This window comes from Manacus vitellinus, unplaced genomic scaffold (assembly GCF_001715985.3).
Source record: "Manacus vitellinus isolate BGI_N305 unplaced genomic scaffold, ASM171598v3 scaffold_0_pilon, whole genome shotgun sequence".
NCBI lineage: Eukaryota > Metazoa > Chordata > Aves > Passeriformes > Pipridae > Manacus > Manacus vitellinus.
The window spans coordinates 23,262,998-23,284,633 of record NW_021938789.1 but is presented as its reverse complement, the minus strand read 5'-3'; the positions used below and the strand labels follow the sequence as shown (position 1 = coordinate 23,284,633).

Genomic DNA, 21,636 nt, shown 5'->3' with positions numbered 1-21,636 from the left:
AAGTCACAGCTTTAGAGAGCTTCTGAACCTGTCACTCTGTTCATTGAGTACTCTAGAGCCATGCAAATTGAGAAAAAAATATTTGAATACCAATGAAAGTTATATTACACTCTTGCAATTGCTATTTGAAAATAACAGGCAGATGTGTGATTTTCAATAGCAGCACTGCTAAAGACATAGCAGTTCTAAAAGATATAACTAGTCAAATAACTTGTCAAACATGGTGATGCTTTCCATACATTTAACACAAAATTTGTCTTTGGGTATTTATGATTTTTCCTTCTTTGAAATGTGCTTGCTTACTTGCTGTGTTCCATCAAGAGTACATGAGTTACTGTGCAGAAACTCATGGACATTAGGAACCACATAACTCTGTGAGAGTGGGAATACTCTCCTCATCATTCTTACCTATATCACATAAGGCAGCCACCTATATCTACCGATACCTTAGTAGATAACACATCCTGCTAGCCCTTCACTTCTGAGGTGTGCAGAGTAACTCATTACCTAAATGTGGCTTGTGATGTTCCTTTTGCAACATTTAGATATCAGTGAAGATTCTGAACCAAGATACATTTCAAGCATCCTTGCTTTTAGAATGATCTGTGGTAGTAATAATATGTTACATTATTACTCTCTGCGGTAGTAACAAAAGGTACATGTAAAAAATGTGTACACATATGTAACACCCCAGCCCGGAGCCACTCAAGGTGGTTCCAACCTGGTTACTGATCTGGTGTTTAACAACATGTTGCTCTAAATCTTTGATACTCTTGTGAGACATTTACTTAAGATTTTTATGAACTTGAACTAAGGATCCAGGAAGGCAATGGAAGTAATAACATGCTTAAGTAACAATGGACGAGAAACGTTTCTGTGTTTTCTGATTGTGTTTTCAGCCTCAAATGTAAGGTGTTTTCTCCTAAGTGTTGCAGGAAGAAGGTATCATACACATACACCCTTTCTTCACAGTAGGAAAATGTATCATAAGCTCTCAACTCTTCTCTGTCTTATCTGCATGGCTGTTCTTGTATGATCCATAGTAACATGATGGGAAGGGAAGGGATGGTGGTGTTTTACAAACCCTCATTAGCTGCTTCTGCCCTTCAACTAGGCAAAAATGGATCAGAACTTCTCAGGAACATGTGAAATAAAGACTTTCTCCTTTTCCTTGCAAAGAGGTTTACCTACCTGTAGTCCCAAACTACAGTGAGATTTCCAAAATTTAAAATACATTAAACATTCAGGTAGTCTAATTTTCATATTAAAGCAATTGCTCTTGTAACTGTTGTGATGCAGTTCGATAATTATTATTGCTAAGAAGATATGTTGCAAAAACAAATTCAGATAAATGAGTTATCCATTTCTCATCATTCTCTGAATTTCTATTCATTAACTGAAATACAGACTGAAAAACCAACAAATTTTGGTTCTCAAAACCACCTTACTGTGTACAAATCAGAAAAGTAGGCAATTCACTTTACCATACCTAGATGATTAGTTCAGTTGGTTAGAGCATAATGCTGATGACCTGGTGATGATAACCGGCATGATGGTGGTTGTGGGTTTGATCCCCATATGGGCCATTCACTTAAGAACTGGACTCGATAATCCTTCTAGGTCTCTTCCAACTCAGAATATTCTGTGATTCTGAATTATTAGTCCAGTTTTTGCATTGATGTATTTGATATTAAAAATCAGACTGAATATAATAACTTAAAATCTTCTTTTGGAACATTTTGTCATTAATCATGTTCTTTTCATTGTAGCAAAGATTTTTAACTTATAGTTAATTCACTCTCTCTTCTTTTTCTGATACAAAAAAAAAACAAACCAAGGAACAGAGAATCTGTAATTTCTGGGCTAAATTATTTGCATTGCTTACATTTTTTTCTAGATTTTTTTTCACTTTAAATGGAATTTTCTGTCGAAAATTGCTTGGTTGTCTGATGTTTTCCCTTGTTTTAAGTCAATTACTTGTCATTCAGCGAATACTTAGATACATCATCATGGCTAGGCTTCGCGAACTTAGATAATTTACACAGCAAAATATTATACGTTCTGAGTGTACCAATTTCACAGTGTAATGTTTCTTAAGAAACTTTTATAACCAATTATACACTCTTTCCAAGTATAGGGATATAAACAATTTATCTGCTAGCTGATGGTACAAATCCATTGTTAGGTCTTTTAAATGGAGGAAAATTTCAGATAACTTGCTCTTTTTAGTACAGGTTAGCTTACCTTTTACTAAACTGCAGAGTTAAAGGATCTCTTTCAGCTTCAGACCTCACTGCAGAAGGTATGATGGAGCAGTGCCTGGAAGGCCATATGGCTTTATGTCTCCTCCTGGCAAAGCACATGAGATGAGCCAAGAGGCAGTCAGGAAGTGAGCCATGGTGTTCATAACAGTTGAAATGTCCAGCTGGAGTCTGAGTCTTATCTCTTCTCGTAATTTACAGTGCACTGTGATGTTGCTTCTATTTCTGTCTGTCTAGTTGATAGAAAAGTCTTTTTACAAACCATCTATGCTGTAACAGGTTTTGTAATAGGATCTCACTTAATATATACTCAGATTTACTCTTAATGACTTTGATGAAACTGTCATGAGAATCCACTTCCATTAATTACCTTGAAGTGCAGTATTAGGAAAATGTGAATGTCTGAAAACCAGTCAAAAGTTCAACCTCTTTGCCAAGCACTTTGATGGGTCTGCCAAAGTAGTCTTAAAAAATTAGCATAATAATTTATTTGAAATTCATCCATATTTCACCTGCAATTCTCTGTTTAAGTCATCTTCAAATAACAGAAAGCACCTGGATTTGTTTGTTTTGATTCATAGTTAATGGACTAGTAGAAACAGTTGCAGACAACTCTTTTCTAATTTTTACATTTATTTCACTTCTAAATTGATTGCATAATTTTCTATGTTAATTTTCATACCTACTTTTAAAATTCAGCAGTGGTAAATATACTCTTGTGACAAGCAAGCCCTTGCATTAACTGGATTGAAAAATAATACATTTTTATACATCCATTACATAATTAACTCATAAAATTATTAAATATGCTACATTAACCATTTTCAAACCTTGGCTGAAAAGATCTCAACCTTGCTTGGTTGAGAAGATCTTTTTGAAAGAAAGAGAGAGATGCTTTACACAGTACTTCAGACTGTTTTTAATGATTCAGGTATATTTTTAAGCAATATCTTTCATATCTTAATTATACTCTTATTATATGTTATGCACAAACATTGCTATTTAGTATTTGAAATACCCTATGGTGTAAAATATATCTTAAATCTCCCTTATGAATTGCCACATGAAAACTGTGCTATAAAAATAGAGTAGTAAGCTATTTCTCTGTCACTTATTAGGACCAAGTGGTAATTCTTTCTGGAAGGTATAGCCATTACTTAACCTGATACCTTCTGATACCTGAAATACAAAAGCATATCACATCAGTCAATGTGTCAAGAATTAAAATTTCCCCCATGAATAAACACAAATGCAAGCAGCAGTAGGACAGTAATTAAATTCTGTGCAATTTTGGGGTTGTTATTTCAGGAGAGAGAGATTGCTTGTGCATTGTTTTTGTTGAACAGCTTATCCAAAAAGGTCTATCCTGTGGATATAAGATTCCTTGCTTTAAGTTTTATAATCCTCACTAGTGTGTTATACATAATCTACTTTGCATCTTAAAACTAATAACATCAGTACTTCCAGATCTGGGGTCTTGAGACCTCTTCCCTTTATATCTGCATTTAGTATATTTTTTTCTTCTTTCTACCTTCTTCAGACTCTAAAAGTTTTTGTCATTTGAGTCTTGATCCAACTTTTCTTCTTTTCTTTTTCTTTCCCTCAGTCTGAGCTCAGGAAGACTATTTCTACCACGGATACAAGGTACAGCTCATGTCAGTTCATATGTGAAGTTGTATTGACCTAACATGGAAAGCACCTTTTCTGTCTGTAGCTGACAGACAAAAAGAAAAACATACTTTGAACTTTTATAATTAGTCTGATACTTCTCTCTACAGTATTTGTAGCATAGACAAAATACATGCATCTTATGTTCTCCTTCGTTTTCTAAGTTTGTTCATCATCTACATTTGGAGGAAATTTTAAGGTCCAGTGTCTGATTTTTGATGTGGTTTTCTTTGCATAATCTAGAACTGGCTTGGAAAGGACAAATACATGGAGGAGGAGATTCCTTTTCAGAGTCAGAATATGCCTTCTTGAGTTTGGACTTCAGAAATCCTTCAAGGCATATGCAGTTACTGGGCAGGGTACTTTCTTTATTCTTCTGCAATTACTCCAGTTTTCCAGTATATATTCACTATAAATCTTAATTTTCAATGAGCTGCTGTTATGAAATTGGGCATTTTTTTCTTTGCATGTGGAAAAGATGTGAAGCTATGTCACAGGACATAGATTGGACTTAGGAAAATTTTTTTCACTGAGAGGGTTATCAGTCACTGGAACGTGGTTCCCTGGGGAAGTAGTCACAGCACCAAGCCTGCCAGAATTCAGGGAGCATCTGGTCATATACTCCAGTTTTAAGTAGCCCTGCAAGAAGCAAGGAGTTGGAGTCAATAATCCTTGTGGGTCTCTTCCAAGTTGAGAAATTCATTTATTCTTTCAAAGGGATAAAGAATAAATCCAGAGAAGGGAGAAAGAAGGGCAAGTAGCAGGCCTTCCTCAGGCAGCTTGCTGGAAGTCAGGCCTCAGATCCCAGCTGCTCACAGGTGGTGCTGGCAGGAGTGCTGGGTGCTCTAAGGACTGGTGGTGGGCTGGCTTCTTTCAGGGCAGCCTTCAAAAAGCAGCAGCCACAAGCCTCCTTTTCTTGTGAAAGGACAACAGTTAATGTTCTATACCACTGTCACTTTAGAGGTCATGTGGAAAGGATGAAAGGGAGCACTAAATCAGTGTTTTCTAGGCAGGGATTGTGGAGGGGGAGCAAAAGTGCAACAGGGATGCTGTGCAGAGGGATGTCTGTTCCACTTGATATGAGCCTCAGCTTGGTGCCTTAGTATTTCATCTCAATCCTAACTTTGATCCTAGAGCATCTCTAGTGAGTTTGGACATATACTGAAGTAGATTTCAATTATCAGTGGCTATTTTTCTAACATTACAGCAGTCCTCTGATTACTTTGCTGCTTTATAAGCTTTTTCTATTACCTTATAGTATTTTAAATGCAAACCTGGATGTTTCCACTGTTTCTAGAAAATTAGCACTGAAAACTCAGAGAAATGGATATTCTGTTGTAATTCTCAAATATTTTATCCTCTTCCCACGCCACCTGACCCCATACCATACCAGAGGACATGATCTGTGAGCAGTTGATTGATTTAACTGTAGAAGTAGACTGGGAAGAAGTAATTAGTGTTTTCATGGTGGTGCAGAAGTGTTAGTGTTTAAACATTAATCCATTGCCATCTGTCCTGCTGCTGTTACCCACATGCTGTTGGCCAGTACAGACAGCATAACTACTACCCAAATGTTCCGAGCAGGGAAAGAGAAGTGATTTCCTTATTTTAGGAAAGAGATCCCTAAAGTCAAAGAAAGGGATATTATTTAGATGTATATAAGTAGGTTTTAGATGCATATAAATAGGTTTTGAAGGTTGCAGCATACCTCTTCAAAAGATGGTTCTAATTCTTTGTCTTTAGCTTTATCAACTGCTAATACTTCACTTAACTTCAAAAACAGCTGCTGTGCATGCATTGTGACATTCACAAGGCAGCTGCTGGGTGCTAAGCATTATTAAATTACCTACAACATCTGGACCTTTAACAAGTCCCTGACAGGACATTAAGATTTTATTTTTGCCCCTTTTTTCCCTGATGTTCAGAAAACTCATTAATATTGTTAAGAATATATTTTACTAATGGGAGCAGCTGAGGTGAAGGACAAAATAAGGACTAAAAAATGAGTAGTCTATTTGAACTTAATTAAATCCAAAAACATAGTTAAAAAGAAAGAGAAGAGCAGTAAGGTCTTTCTGATGTTGTCCTTCATTTCAGAGTTACTTCCAAGACTACTTGGAAGTAGAAATTCATCAGCATGTGGATGCTTTTAAAGATGTTGAAGTGAGAGCAAAGAGAGTTATCAAGTATAGGGGGGAGGGGTAATTTGATTGTAGACTTAGATTCTTTATTCAGCTAAATTATCTTTAAAATGTCTGAGTTCAACCAGTTTTCTTATTGAGCCAGCTATGGGAAATTCACCTGTTTCTATATGAGAAGGAGATTCTTGCAAGTGAAGAGTCAGGCTTGGAAACAGTTGTGTTTGCCCATGAAAATTATTTGGCCATACGAGATCGTGGACCTCTTAGATAGCAAATTCTAGTTCATATCTATTAGATGACTAGTATTAAAAAGTAAATGATGAAAATCCTTCAGTTTTCTGGAATTTTCCCTCACATATCTTTAGACTATCAGAAATTACATCTCACTGTTATGTTATAATTACTGTTGTTTTTTAAAAACATTAATATTGAAGTTTATTTTCTATTTATTGCACTGCTCTGAGTCCTGTAAAAATATACAGTTCCAAAACCTACTTCACTGTAACTTTAAAACCACATTGGAAAATATCACTTAATATCCATAGCTAGAACATGGCTGATTTGTTATGCTTATTTATTAATACAATTATGTTTATTTCCCTTTTCTTTACCTCCATTCAGAACAGTATTGAGTTTTAAGTTCTATATTATGCCAACACTAGACTTACTTAATTGTGCCATTTGTAGGTGGGCAGAGTTTTCGTGATGTAATTTATCTCAAGCATGTACAGAATATTTAAAGGCATATTTCTTCTGGATTTTAAAAACTTCTTTAATATATAAATATATCTCTGAAAATAACTTCTTTTTCCTTAGGTTATTCTTAGAACGATAAATATTGTAGTTGCAACTGAATTATGGGCAGGTGTCACTGAATAAATGATTAGCTGAATCTTTTAAAATTTTGATTAGATTTCTTCCTGTGAAGAAAAGCATTCCATAAATCTGAAATTAATTCATCGCTGGGAATAGTTATCATTCACTGAATCACTAACATCAGTTAGAGATCAAAATACTAGAGTGAGCATTTTTTCCAAATCAAAATTAAGGACTACATTGCCTTTAAAAAAGGTATTGCAATGTTAGAGTCCCAAAACTTTGCGATTTTCCTTTTATAATATTCTGGACAAATATTTTGTTTGGAGGAGTTGTTTTGTTGCTCTTTTATCATACATATTACCAAGACACCTGGACTTGTTACCACTATGGAGTTGTCAGACACTTAAAGCTTCCTACCCATTTTGCTTCTGGTGCAGAATAACAAGCCAGGTGGTAATTTAACACATCCATTTTGTTCTGTGGTTGAGTGATTCTGGTTGGCTTGCCATATTAACAATCAAAAGCTTTCAGCTGTTTCAGACAAAAATTTCACCTATGCTGCAGATCTTACCTCTGAATTTGTACATCCATCTGCATCTAGGTTATATTTCTTTCCAGACACAAAATCACACATTCCTTTAAGGACACTTCAGATTTCCCAAGGGTATCCATATAGCCTCTCTAAGTGGGGTATTTCAAAGGTAGATAATCTGGCAGGGGTTCAAATCACAGATAAAGACAGAGAATTTAAGTGACAGCAGGGTAGCTGCCTGAGGTAGATGTCTTCATCTATGAATTGAATTGCATCTTATGTGTTACAAGTCAACAATGAACTCCACCGAGAATCTTAATCAGAAGAGACACTTTCAGAATCTAAGAGCCCAAATATGCTTTTATCCTGCTTCTGCAGCTTTTCTGGCCCTTATCCCACTGTCAAGGGCAAAGAGACAAATAATTTCCTAAATGGATAGAGCAAAAATACGGAGAGCTGGGCTAAGCCATCATCATCTTGTGCCATCGTCATAGCAGGTACTATGAAGTAGTTTCTGAGCAGTTGCTCAGAAATCTGCAAATGCAGCTCACTGATCTGCCAAGTAGCAGAAGGGTTTAAAATTATCATTTCATGGTCATCAAGCTATAATTTTTTCTCTTGTTATAATACCCAGTAGTACCCAGTGGTAGCCTTTTTGTAGATGAGTCGTTTGTATCTTTTAATATTTTGTACATTCTTTCATTAAATCTTTCTCAGATAAAGTGTGTTTATATGAAATGCTGACACTTCAGGATATTTATACTGTCTAGCTAAAGCAGATAATCTGAGAAATAGTCAGTTTGGAAAAAATAGATTTTTCTAATCCCCCTGTGTAATAGCAATCAGTGTTAAATTAATGTTATGAAAATTAAAATATTCCATTTTCAAGAAAGTTTCTAAGTGCTCTGATAGCTGTGTCCTTTATTTCTCTCTTTGGTCTCAAAATGTGATGAATTCAATTCTTTATCTCAAAAAGTTTAATTTTCATTCAGAAACCTCTAAATGGTCTAACTCACTACATTGTGAATAATAGAATGCAATATTTTCAAGTCACAGTAGGTTTTATTTGAAGTCCATGGAAAACAGCCAAAAGTATCTGGAAGAACAATTTGTATTGGAGGGAAGAAAAAAAAAAAAGGAAGACTCAAAGCTAACCTCTCCGTAACAAGTGTGTATAAAGAATATATTGATAAGGTGGAGACTGGTCACAGGTTGGACTTGGAGGTCTTTTGTAACCTGAATGAATCTGTGAATATGACTGAAATATTTGTTACTTTTATTTTATATTAATAAACTACCAAAAAAATGTTTACAATGCCTACAGGGTAGAAACAAATACTGTCACAATAACTGTCTAATGTCTACAAAGAATATTACCAGTCAAAGAGACAAAACTGAAATGCTTTTTTTTTTTAATCTTCAGAAACCAAAATGCAACACAGTTATTTAAAATGGTCACAGGGTAAAATGAGGAAAAGTAAGAAACTGTTGGGTTACATGAATGTATTTCACTTTATTCAATTTCAGTTTTAGTCCAGTTACCTCAAAATGATAAAGTAGGCAGCAGAAAGGTCCTTGCATTATTAGCAATTATTTTAGAGAGTATGCAGATGAGAGATAAGGTCTAAAAAGATGCAAACAGGTCAAACATCAGGTCTTTTTTTAAAAAAATAAATAAGTAGGGTTGCAGAGATTTACAGATCATTGATTTTCAGTAGAATTTCTGGTAAATTTGTAGAACATTCAATAGACAAGTCAGACTAGAAATCTGACCTAAAGGAAATATGTAATGATAAATAGAAACAATTTTAGAGAGGAATGAATGACCTTATGATCTGCAAGATGTTATATTTCCCAAGGAGAAATTCAACATTCCTGTTTTGTCTTTGAGTTTCATCTATTTAATGAAGACCTTTCATACTCCTCTTAGTATTTGTGTGTGCTCTTGCTATTTGATTTGGATGTGCTGTTCATTACATACAGCATTAGTCAGGTCTCCCATACTATGTATTGTTCTGTCTTTTTTTAACTCTTGCTTTTTTTCAGTTGAATATTCTGCAGTTACTTAGAGACAACTTCGGATTCTCATAAAACATGTAGTGACCAAACAATGTAACAATAACCTTGCAGCCTGGTTTAGCCAACAGAGACAATATAAATTTTCCCACTGATTTTGTATGGAAATGTAGTTCCCAGACTGTTTCAGTAAGCCTCAGCTTCCAAAAGGTATATGTTCAGCTTTGTAAATTATTTCAGTTGTAAAAAATAATTCCATCACTGAAAGCTAAAAGTTACGAGGTTAAGGATAATGCTGAAAACTTGGAAAATTCTCTTAGGATTTAGTACTATTCAGGTTGCATTCCTCATGAGTAATAAAAATTGATAAGCTTTCTATTATCATTCATGCTTTGTAGTACACAAAATATTTTAGTTATAAATAATTCATTTGCCTGAGCTGGACATTTGAGCTTGTCAATGAAAGTTTAGTTGATAAATGTGGCTATAAGAAGAAGTTAACATAGTGTGGCTATTTATTGGTGTCAGAAAGAAAGATTCCTGGACAACAGAGGAAAACATGCATAGGAAAGATAATGCAATAAATGTGGTAATAAAAACAATATATAATTATTTGTAATTTTACCTACTATTTACTTTAAATATACTTAATTTAATAATCTAATTTAAAAATTATCCATTTTTATATATCCATTTATATTTATTTAATAATTATATATTTTATTTTATATTGTTTATGTATGTTTAAAATGCATTTATAGTATTATGCTTTTAGCCACTACAGAAGCAAAATAAATGTGTTAACTTAAAGCTCAAACAACCTTCAAGAAGCAAAGAAGCACATTTCACCCACGTGTATTGCTCATAACTGCTGAAATTATGAACAGTTGTGTCCGATCAGACCAAAGGTCTGTTTAGCAATGTAATTTCTGAGTCTCAAAAAGATAATATGATGTGGTAGAGATAGTAGGAGGAAAAGCACAGGTTTGCTCTTGAGCTGTTGTGGCCTTGTATAGAAGTAGCATGGAGAGTGCTGTCTGCTGCAACTTTTATACAACTTTCACATATATCTTCATGCTTGGGGTTGCACTGTCAAGATGCACCAGGAAGACAGACTGCATGATTAATGTATTCTATCCATTGCAGAGGTGGCAGGCAACATTTTGAATATAATGAACTTGATATACCATACCAATGGCAGACTTTTCAGTGCTGGGTTAGTGGTTGGACTTGATGATCTTAGGGGCTTTTACAACCATAATAATTGTATGATTATATGAAGTTCCTAGAAGTAAAATCTGCCTGGGAGGGCAGAACTTTTCTGTGAGCTTCCATTTGACCAAGTCCTAAACCTGTAATATCACTAATCTTTTATGGATATTAGTAGGTCCATAGATCATGAAGAAGGAAGTGTCATGCTTCCACCATACCTGCTGTTTGATTCAGATGGTTCTACCTAATTTCCTCTTATATAAATGTGTGGCTTATTCCTTAATAACTTAAGTTGACAGCTGGTGTTATTCACTCTTAAAAAGGATAACAAATATGTGCATTGCTTCTTCTGGCCTAGCGTTTGCTCCAGCTTCCCTTGTCTGAGTAGGCAATTGTTCAAACTAGGAAACCTCGAAGATCAACCTCTCTTAGAAGCAGCAGCTTTCTGACATCTCTACAGCATGGCCATCAGCTGTTGACAGACCCCACTAGGGTTTTTTTTACCTTCTACTTTCACACATTTTAGATATAATGAAGATGGTCTTTGCCATCCTCAGCAAATGGAACACAGAATATGTTCTGATTGCTGTGCAGCTTTCTTTGTGTAGATGTCTTGCTCTCAGCTGAAAGTTCTCTTTTTCAAATTCATCAATGCTTCTTCTATTCAGCTGCTATGAGTCGTGTTATTGCACTTGTATTCAGTGAAATATTTTTGAGACCTCTGGTGGCCAAAATATTATAATACCTAACTTTCCTATTAATATTGCTATGAATATTAACAAAAATTTAGATATATATTTCACAAATATTGATTTTAGACCCAACTTGGGGTTGAATCTTTATGAAAAATGCTTTATCTCTTTTATCTCCAATCTCAGAAGCATCAACATATTCTCATAAAAGTAACTTTCTTTGTCATCCACCTAAACTCTGCATTTAATAAATGTATAAATAACCTATTTTCCATTGAAGAACCAGAAGAAAGTACACTGAACTTCATTATGTTTTGCATTTACAAGGATCATAAATTTGTGGTAATTCCATTTGAATTCTAGTCCCTATATTTAATTTCAGGTTGTTGATTTCTTACCTATGTCTGAATTTGTTATCTGCCAGGTGGACACAGAAGGTGATTTAGAAATCAGACACAACTGCTAGTGTTCATCTGAATTGGATATAAGTACAGAAAATATCTTTGTCAATAGGAGAAAAAAAATATAATTTTGTGTGTATTTAGTATTGTTGACAGTTTCAACTTTTGTTTCATTATGTTGAGAATGAATGGAAATTCATTGTAGGTGTTGGAAACAAGCCAGAAGACCAGGCAAAGCAAATGTTTGCTTCACCCTGATTTTAACATTTATTTTACTTTCATTACTGTTGGTAGAGTGGGAGTGGAGTGCTTTACTGACAAGAAAGAAAGAGCATATGATCTTAAGTCCCAAATATATTTTGTGTGCTAAATGAGTATGAGCAATATTAAATATTCTTCAAAATCCAAAAACTAAGTTTAAAGTAATGTTTGAGTAGAAATTGTAGCAAAAAAACCCACAAAAAACCTGAGGAAGATTATTAATTTTAGTTTATCTATCTTGTCTCCACAGTAATGACTGTCTACATAAATTCTATTATTACCTCCTATTATATAATTTTGTGGAAAAGGAGATGAAAGGGAGATCAACTATGTGGAAAATACTGAGGAAAATAAAAGAACCTCAAACCTGAATATTGTTTCCCATAACAGAAATATAGGATACAGTGTATAATAAAGCACAATATGCATATCCACAGCATTACTTGAGATTCAGTCTGCTGGCAGGGGAAATTCAAGCTGACCAGCAAGCTTTAATCACTGTATATGCTCTCTAAACAGCAAAAAAAACCCCAAACAAAGTAAAACAAAGAAACAAAAAAACAAACCAAACCAAAAAACCCTTACCTGAACTGCCTGTGCACACTTACATCATGCAGAAAATTTGGTCTAATTGCTAACAACCACCAAGAGTTTAATTGAAATTACCTTTCCAAGTATAATTTAGAAGATAACTTTTACATGATTTTCTTCACTGAAGTATGTATTATTCAAGCAGATATGACTTGCTGAAAATAGTGATTGCTCTACAAGTTTGAACTAATAATTTCAAAATATGTCCTTTGTTCATGCATGCTATTCTGAGAGATGATACATCATTTTTGTTAGTAGTATAGTTAAGGATTCAGACATTGTATGAGATGTGTATGTTTGTTATGTTGTTGGAACACAGCAATTTGCTTTACAGCTAGGAAGATAATACACTAATATACTGCAAATACAACTGCTTGATCTTATTTCAACTGGGAAATGAAAATGTAATGAAACAGAATTCCATTTTGATAGCATTGATTACTCTGTAGGCAGTTTAACTTTTCAAAACCAGTTTTATAACATTCTCATCTGGTTCTACGTCAAAGAGACAGATTTAACATGTATTATGTTTTGTTAGTAATCTCTCAAGTGGCTTGAATACACTAACCACTCTTGCAGCAATAAGTAAGTAATACCGAGCACTGTTAAGTCCTGAGTGCAACATAAAGTGAAAGCCCATTTATTTTAGAATAAAAAAATATATTTACCTCCTGTAATGATATATTGGACTAGCTGAATTCTAGGTGTACTTTTATATAATATGATGCTGAAGCGGCACAAATGCTGGACATCTGAAACATATGTATTTCTTTGTCGAAGCTCCAGATTATTGTTCTTTAAGTCATTCTTCACGAAAACCTATATAACCCTAAATACACTGCAAGTTTTTAAAAGGAGTTATCAAAACACAGGCTGTCATTTGCAGTGGTATATAAAGAGTAATAATGTGGCAGGTCTTTTTTTGATTTCCGGCACATTTTCTGTTAGGAGCAACAACGTTGATGGGTGTAAAATAGCAGCATACAGTACTTATAATGCCACTTATTTTTAGGTACCTAAGCAATCATTAGCTCTTAAATAAAGATAAAACTATTAAGTATTAAGTTATTTGAGATTATCCTTTGGATTCCTGAACCATAAGTATGGTTGCAGGACAAGGACATCTCTAACATTCTGTATTGGGTTTGTGTGGGAAGGTTCTGGTAGTGTGTCCAACAGAGCCAATGCCAACCGGTCAAAGATGGACCCGTTGCTGGCCATGGCCAAGCCAGTCAGAAATGGTAGCAGCACCTCTGTGATAACATATATAAGAAGGAAAAAGAAGTTACTGCAGAGAAATATTTGTGGCCAGAGAAGAGAGGAATGAAAATATGTGAGAGAAACAGCTCTGCAGCTCCGAGATCAGTGCAGAAGGAGGGGCAGGAGATTCCTCTGAAGCCTGTGGTGAAGACCATGGTGAAGCAGGTGGTCCCCATGCAGCCTATGGAAGTCCATGTGGTAGCAGAGATCCATCTGCACCACGTGGAAGACCCCATGTCAGAGCAGGTGGATGCCCAAAAGAAGGCTGCGACCCTGTGGCAATCCTGTGCTGGAGCAGGCTCCTGGCAGGACCTGTGGAGAGAGGAGCCCATGCTAGAGTAGGTTTACTGGTAGGGCTTTTGACTTTGTGGGAGACCCACCCTGGCACAGCCTGTTCCTGAAGGACTGTACTCCAAGGGAGGGACCCACACTGGAGCCGTTTGTGAAGAATTGCAGCCCATGGGAAGGACTCACGTTGAAGAAGTTTGTGAAGGACTGTCTTCCATGGGAGGGACCCCATGCTGGAGCAGAGTTAGGACTCTTCTCTCTGGGGAGGAAGAAGCAGCAGAAATAACATGTAATGAACTGGCTATAACCCTCATTCCCTGTCTCCCTGCACTGCTATAGGGAATGAAGTAGAGAACTGGGAATAAAGTCCACTGTGGTAGACTCCTCACTTTGCAACCCATCACTGTTAAAAAGCCAGTCTCCAGGGCCATGATAATAAACACTGGTTGTATTGTATCTTTTCTTTTTTCCTAATGAGTTGAGTGGAGCATTTTGAAATTTACTTCTACAACAGAATTCTTACCTGTGCTTTTCAATAACAGTTCAAAATGCAGCCCTTGTGAAGTGCAATGCAGTGTATTCTAAGGCCTTAGAATGGAATAAAATTTAGAAAATGACTGAAAATTAAACAATTCCAGAAGGGCTTTGAGATTTTGAAATCAAACTTTTGACTAAATCAGGAAAAATGATTGCTTATGATTTTTCCCCAAAGTGATATATTTTGGGTAATTTTTAATATGGCTTTCATAAATTTTGTATTAAATTAATGCCTTTTAATTGTATGTCTTTTAAATATTTCATAATTAAGAACAAATATTTTGAAACCAAAAATAAACACTATTCCAAAAGAGTATCAAAAATTGAATGTTTTGATAATATCAGAACTTATTTAAATTCTGAAAAAAATTCAACAGAAGCAGTAAGAAAATATGTAGCAAAGAATAAAAGCTAGACATTGTAAAAGGCTTATGTAAAATGTAAATGTTTATGCTATTTGATTTTGAACCTTTTAGTCTATGATTTTATTAGGGCAACATGAACAACTCAGTAACAGGCTCTTCTTTTTTCTCCCTCCAAAAGACACAGTGGTAAAATATCAATGGTACACAGAGAGGGCACAAATGTTATTCCAGTTATAAATAAGTGCTTAAATACCAGCATGCATTCTTATTTCAAATATGAAGCTACCATTTATTTTGTCATAAATAATATTAGCTTCAACTCTGATGGTATCTTGAACATCTTCCTTTGAACCATGAGGTCATGACATTTCTGGAAGCACTTGTATTCAACAAGAAAACATTTATCTTTTTAGCCTCTCCTAGTCTTCCCATTCTGAACCATGAGAAGCATTCTGGAATAAATATTTTTGTGCAATGGTATTTAAAGAGGATTACACCTTGGTTTTACTGTCGTGAACAGTGTTTGCTCATGACTATCATATATCATTTTGAGCATTGAATCATAGCCGTGTGTAAATTATCAGTGGATCACATAACCTTCAGAAGTCATCTATAAAAGGTCATCTATAATTTCTACAAGTATTTTTAAAAGTCTATAATTTATTATAATTTCTCCCTCTTTCAAATGAATTAAAGAATAATATAATAATTTAATGCAGTTCTTAGAGTAATTTGAGTTATGTGGTTATCCCAATTTCATAAAGTAACTGGATAGAGTCAACAGCAGCATGGTTTATTTTTTAATGTAATTATTTTGCAGAAAAATATGTAAGCTTAACTTATATGCAAACTAAGGAGTAAAATTGAAAAAAATTGATAAATTGATGTCTTAATTTCCTTATGTGTTTCTGTTGCCTGTTGAACTCAGCAGAGGTCTGATAAAGCATCTTCTCACTGGGTTTCATAAAAGAAGCACTCATATAAAAAGTAAATATTAACATGTTTTTGATAGCTTTTTAAAAAGATATCTTTACCTGTGACACAGTGCAAGAGAATAGAGTATCCTACTAAACTGTATTGTTAACATGCATCACTAGCTAAATGATTGCATTTTAAACAAATAATTCAAATGTGCCTAGGGGGCACCCCTATCGAGGACATCATCACTGACCTTTTCAAGGTATTTAAGAGTAATGGATGAATTTTGTAAGACAGAATATATATTTATGAATATATATTGTGATACATTTACCTGATAGACTATTAGACTTCATTATACCTTTTTATTAGTAAGCGTTCTGGAATGTTTGTGAGGTGTAGCATTTATCCCATGGCTGACATTAGATTATCTGAAATCTGCCCCGTCTGTCTTTACAAAATTTTCGTATTTTTTCAAAACAAAGCCAACAATCTGTTTATCACATTTTTAAAAAAGTATAATTGTAGAGAGAGTGGAGGAAAAATACCACTTTACACACTTACAACAGAATAAACATGTCTAATTTCAACAAAATGGGACATCACAAGTATTTTTATAGTTCCTTTTCATATTCTTTTTACTTTCATAAATTAAAGATAGCCAGAAATTTTTTGCAGTACAAACATAAGGTCATGTGAAAGTAAGAGGAATTGTTGTTTCGATTTCTTATCTGATTCTGCAAATTAAGGGCAGTTATGGCAATTCCTTGTCCAAAATTAGCTATTACAGTTTTTTAATTTTATTACATATTTTGATAATGTACATTTGCATATTAACCTGAAAACTTCTATATTAGAGAAGCAGGAGAATTTACAAACCTATAAACCGGATTGTTAAAGTGAAATGATATACATGGTTTTCTTTGTCCCTAAGGCCTTCCCCATAATTTTTACCCATATAGATTGCTTCCAGGTGTACATTACAATTCAAATTAGGAATCAGTGAGAAAATTTCAGATAATTATTCCCTGAAACCTTATATCTTGCCTTACATCTGGTTGTGCCATATGCAGTTCATTGCTTTTCAACACCATTTTCAGAAAGAATTTAGTAGACAAAACACTGAAGAGTAAGGATAAGACCAGTAAATTTAAAAGCATAATAAATTTAAAAGAGTTTTGATATCTGCAACCTTTTTTATTGGAGTTAGATCAATTCTATATGTCTGTCTAATTAGAGTTATTTTAGAGTTTTTGATCTTTGAGATATTTGGGAATATTCTTTCATAAAATATGACATAAATTGTGATATCTCAGTTCATCTTTTTTGATATCTTGATTTTTTTTGTTTTGTTTTGTTATTCCTCTGTTTAAGTTTGAAGTAGAGCTGAATGAAAAATACCTTTTTCTGCTGCATTGCTTTGTTTGTCTTTATGGAATAGGCTAACGTGTTATCTTTTTTTTTTTTTCTATTGACAAGACTGCAATTTAAACTGAACAAACCCCAGAAAGTTCTCTCTGAATTGGCATTTCAAGATCTCAGTGTTTAAGTACATTCTAAATTTTAGTATTGAATTCTGCACAACTCTGAAATAGATGTTTTTCATAATTACTTTAAATTCTATCATGATATTAAATAAAGAAATGGACACTCTGCAAATTATTTTAACAGTATTTTATAATGCAAATTATCTATCAGGCTTACAGAAAGCCCAGTATTTTGTCAAAGCCTCATGGAGTCGATATGTTTTGGGTATTCCATGTATGCTGATGTTTATTTTAATTCTTACAAAATATCTTAGATGAAACAATAACTTACTTGATTTCAGGAGCTGATGCTGTGGAGGCTCAGTGTAAGAGATTTGAAGTGAGAGCAAGTGAAGGTGGAAAAGTATTGTTTTCTGCAGATGAAGATGAGATTGTCATTGGAGCTGACAGACTGAAAGTAACAGGTATGGTAACGATAAAGTGTCTAAATAGATGTAAACAGTATATATTTTTTAATATTTTTAGTAATAATTAAACAACTAATCTTCTACAAAATTTTAATCCCTTGTAGAGGAAAAATTCTTCTCATCATCAGTGATTGCTTGACCAACCAAAAGATGCTGCATAATCTAAAAATCAATTCCTCTAAAGGCAGATATGAATTTAAAGTCTGCAGGATCAACTGTGATACAAATCACACTTACCATTGTGATTTGGCTTTTTTATATGTTACCATTAAGCATTGTTTTGTAGTACCTATACCATTTGTTCAGGTAATGCTCCTTCACAATAATAAAAACTATTGTCATATACTATGACCTTTGTTTTTTCTATATATACAAAGTATCAAGTCTAACTTCCATCTGAATTAACAGTATGTTCTCTGCTTTACTTCATGAGGCTCAGCTGAACCATTGTGAATAGAAATCTTGTCTTGACTTGAGCATTTGTTCAAGAAAGTAAGAAAAATAGTTGTCATTACTAGATATATATATATATATAAGTCATTTGATATTACTGTTATGGATTCACCCTAGCTGGCAACTAAGCCTCACACAGCCACTCGCTCCATTGCCAGTGGGGATGGGGGAGAGAATTGAAAGAGTGAAATTAAAAATACTTATGGTTTGAGATAAAGACAGTTCAACAACTGGTAAAGCAAAAGTCACACACGCAAGCAAAGTGAAAAAAGGAATCCATTCACTTCTTTCCATGGGCAGTCAGCTGTTCAGCCATCCCTAGGAAAGCAGAATCTGTCATGTGTACTGTGAAAAAAGAGAATCATACTGAATCCTGCTAAGATTCAAACTCAGTCATAATATTAAATGCTGAGAAATTTAATCTTAAATATAAAATTGACATAAGAGATTTCAAAGTATGTATCAAAAGTTGAAAAATAAAACATCTTACAAATGACACTAAGAATTAGATTTCCTGCCACTGAGAAACGTGATCATAAGTTTTAGATGTCATGGTAATTATTCTGTAATCAAACTTTTTGCACCATAAGTACTATTTTTATCTGAAGATTCTGTGATACCTTCAAATTTTCCATTAAACATGAAAAATTGTGCGTCCCTGTGAGCTCCATCAATCAGACTGCATTACTTTACATGACATGATATGACTGATGAAACCTGGCAAGACATCATAATGTCAAACATCAACCAGAATTTTTTTCTTTAGTTTATTTTTCTCAGGCATGTGTTTTGATTATCATGATGCCTTTAGGATGAATGTAGGAAAGAAATCATTGAAGAATAAGTAAAACAAAAAATGAATATCAAAAAGCAAATATAAGCTGTGCTTATTTGGAAATTAAACTCTCATATGTAGTTATTTAAGTGTGGTACTACAATGAAATTATTTTATTTTCTTATGTAGCAATCAATAGTGTCTCTTTGGAAACAACTGTGAATAGGTCCAATAAATGATTCATTTTGATAATAATTTTCTAAAGTATGCCCATTTCATGGGCATTTATAGACTACTATGACAATATGGGATTGTTTGTATATGATTTTTTCTCATTTTAGAAGAATAAACATCTTTTAAAAAAAATTTTCATAAGGCAGTCTAAGAAATTCTTGATTAATAAAAACTTGTTAGATTAAGTGGACAGCTTCTCATTGACTATTTTTGTAACATTTTATTTGTAAATTTTTATATAGGCAGCCTATTTCAGGGAAAAAGGTATAGTAGAAACACTGTGTTAATCCAGATATCAATTTATTTCCCAGATAAGAAATATATGGAATCAGTAGTGCTTTTTGTTTTAGAGATATTGCAACCATATCTTTCCCTATTAAGAGTCTGTCACTTTAAAATTAGGCAGTTGGCTGATTTAATTTAAAATACTTATTATTCCTTCCATTGTTACTTTAGCTTTTTTGTTTAACTGTGTTAACTCTTTTCTACTTTATTATTCAAGGAAAGAGTAAAAAAGATTTAACTTTTTGCTTTATTAGACAGATCTGTTAGAATTGCAGTTGACTCTTGCCCCTTTGAGCAGAGATGCTTCCTGCCACCAAGCTTAATGTGTATCACAGAGCTTTGTAGGGAGCAAAGAGAAAGCCTTGATGGATTGAACATATTGTTGAAGAAATGGGAAATAAGCAGGAATAAGGAACTGATTTTCTGATGGGCTCAGAGGTTCCTTTCTGCACACAGTTAAACCTTTCTCCATCTCTTGTATTCGCCCTGTCCTAGTGAATGGACAGCATCTGTAGTATCACAGGGTCTCTTTCACTCTTTCTGCAGTTACAGAGCAAGAGTATCTGCTTGACTTTTACTTCCGTTATCTAAATCTTAACGCAAAGTTTCCTACCCCTTGCTTTTATTTTGTATTTCTTTTAATTGCAAGATGATCTCCGTAAGATACTCTTGTAGCAGAGTTGTATTGGTCACCCTTGTCAATGAGAGTACAAGCATATACTGTGAGGCAGCTTTACCCTGCCAGAGTACTTTTGAGAGAACAGATTAAGGCAGCCTAGGTCGGTATGCATTTTTTTAAGACAGTGCTATGAAAGAAAGTTATAATTCTTACTATAAAAACTTTCACTGTATGTCTCTGATAGTACAGTTTGTCATCCTCTTTTTTCTTAAACCAAACTTGTATCTACCAGCTGTTTAAAAAGTACAAAGGAACGTGGACCTTGTCTAGATATAGTCTAACTACTCCTACTTTTTTTGGCAACTCAACCAAGGTTTTTTCTCTGACTTTTGAGGTGGTTTTCTCAGTTAAGGCTAAATACCCATTATCAGAAACTCTTTTTTCCCATTAAATTTATACTGTTTTATCCAAATTATACAAATATTTTGCTTTTTTGATAAAAGTATTTCTCTCTCTATGCTTTTTGAAGGAGAAGAGATAGCAATTTAATTCTCATCTTGTCTCCTACATGTTCTTCTGATCTGTACATCACTTTTCTATAGCGTTCTTTAACCATAATTTTATTTCTGATCCTTTTTCTGAGACCCGTAAAAACTATACTGTAACTTGTTTTGTTACAGGTTTTACATGACTGCTAAATCAGTTGTACTTTTAGATGTGGCTTTTCATGTTTATTAATCATGTTTAAAAAAAGGCAAATTAAATAAGTCTTCCATCAGAAGCTATTGCTGTTCTGCAATCAAATTCAATTACGTTTTCTAGATGTAGCACATAAGCTGTGTCGCTTTTTCTAAATAACCCAGTCTATATTGTTTGGAAAATATTACCTTTATGGAGAACTAATTTATTTTGTTCCCTATTACTTTCTTAAATGCTGGCTTATTTTCTTTCATCCCTTAATGCTGCATGTCTGGGCACAGGACCTAAAGTCCTTTCTGGATAGAACTGAATTTTTTTATAATGATAATTAATATGTCAGCAATAATATTTTTCCTCTAAAAATAAATAAGAAGCTAATTAGAAAATTGTCAGTTATTGTTTTACCAAGATTTTAGTAATAATTCTATAGAGTTCAACTCCTTCCATAATTTTTGGAAACACAAAACTTTTCAGATACATGGGGTTCCATGTCTGTATTATATGACCTCATACAATTAGATGAAGATCACTTTGTTTCCATATTTCAAACATAAAAATAGATCTCATTATGGGAAGTGCAATTGTACTAAGGTTTGCACATTGTTGCCAGCAGCAGTAGGAGAAACAAAAAGAAGAGGCATAAAAAACTTGCAGA

General features: G+C 34.0%; 1 protein-coding gene across 2 annotated transcripts in view; it reads left to right on the top strand.

The window, feature by feature from the left end:
• The window catches only part of SGCZ (sarcoglycan zeta), a 182,450-nt gene that overhangs the window by 120,811 nt on the left and 40,003 nt on the right, over positions 1-21,636 (top strand). For both annotated transcript variants that reach the window (XM_018079712.1, XM_018079777.1), the window contains exon 4: positions 17,791-17,913. In XM_018079712.1, coding sequence (XP_017935201.1) covers positions 17,791-17,913 — 123 coding nt within the window. The remainder of the gene's footprint in view (positions 1-17,790; positions 17,914-21,636) is intronic.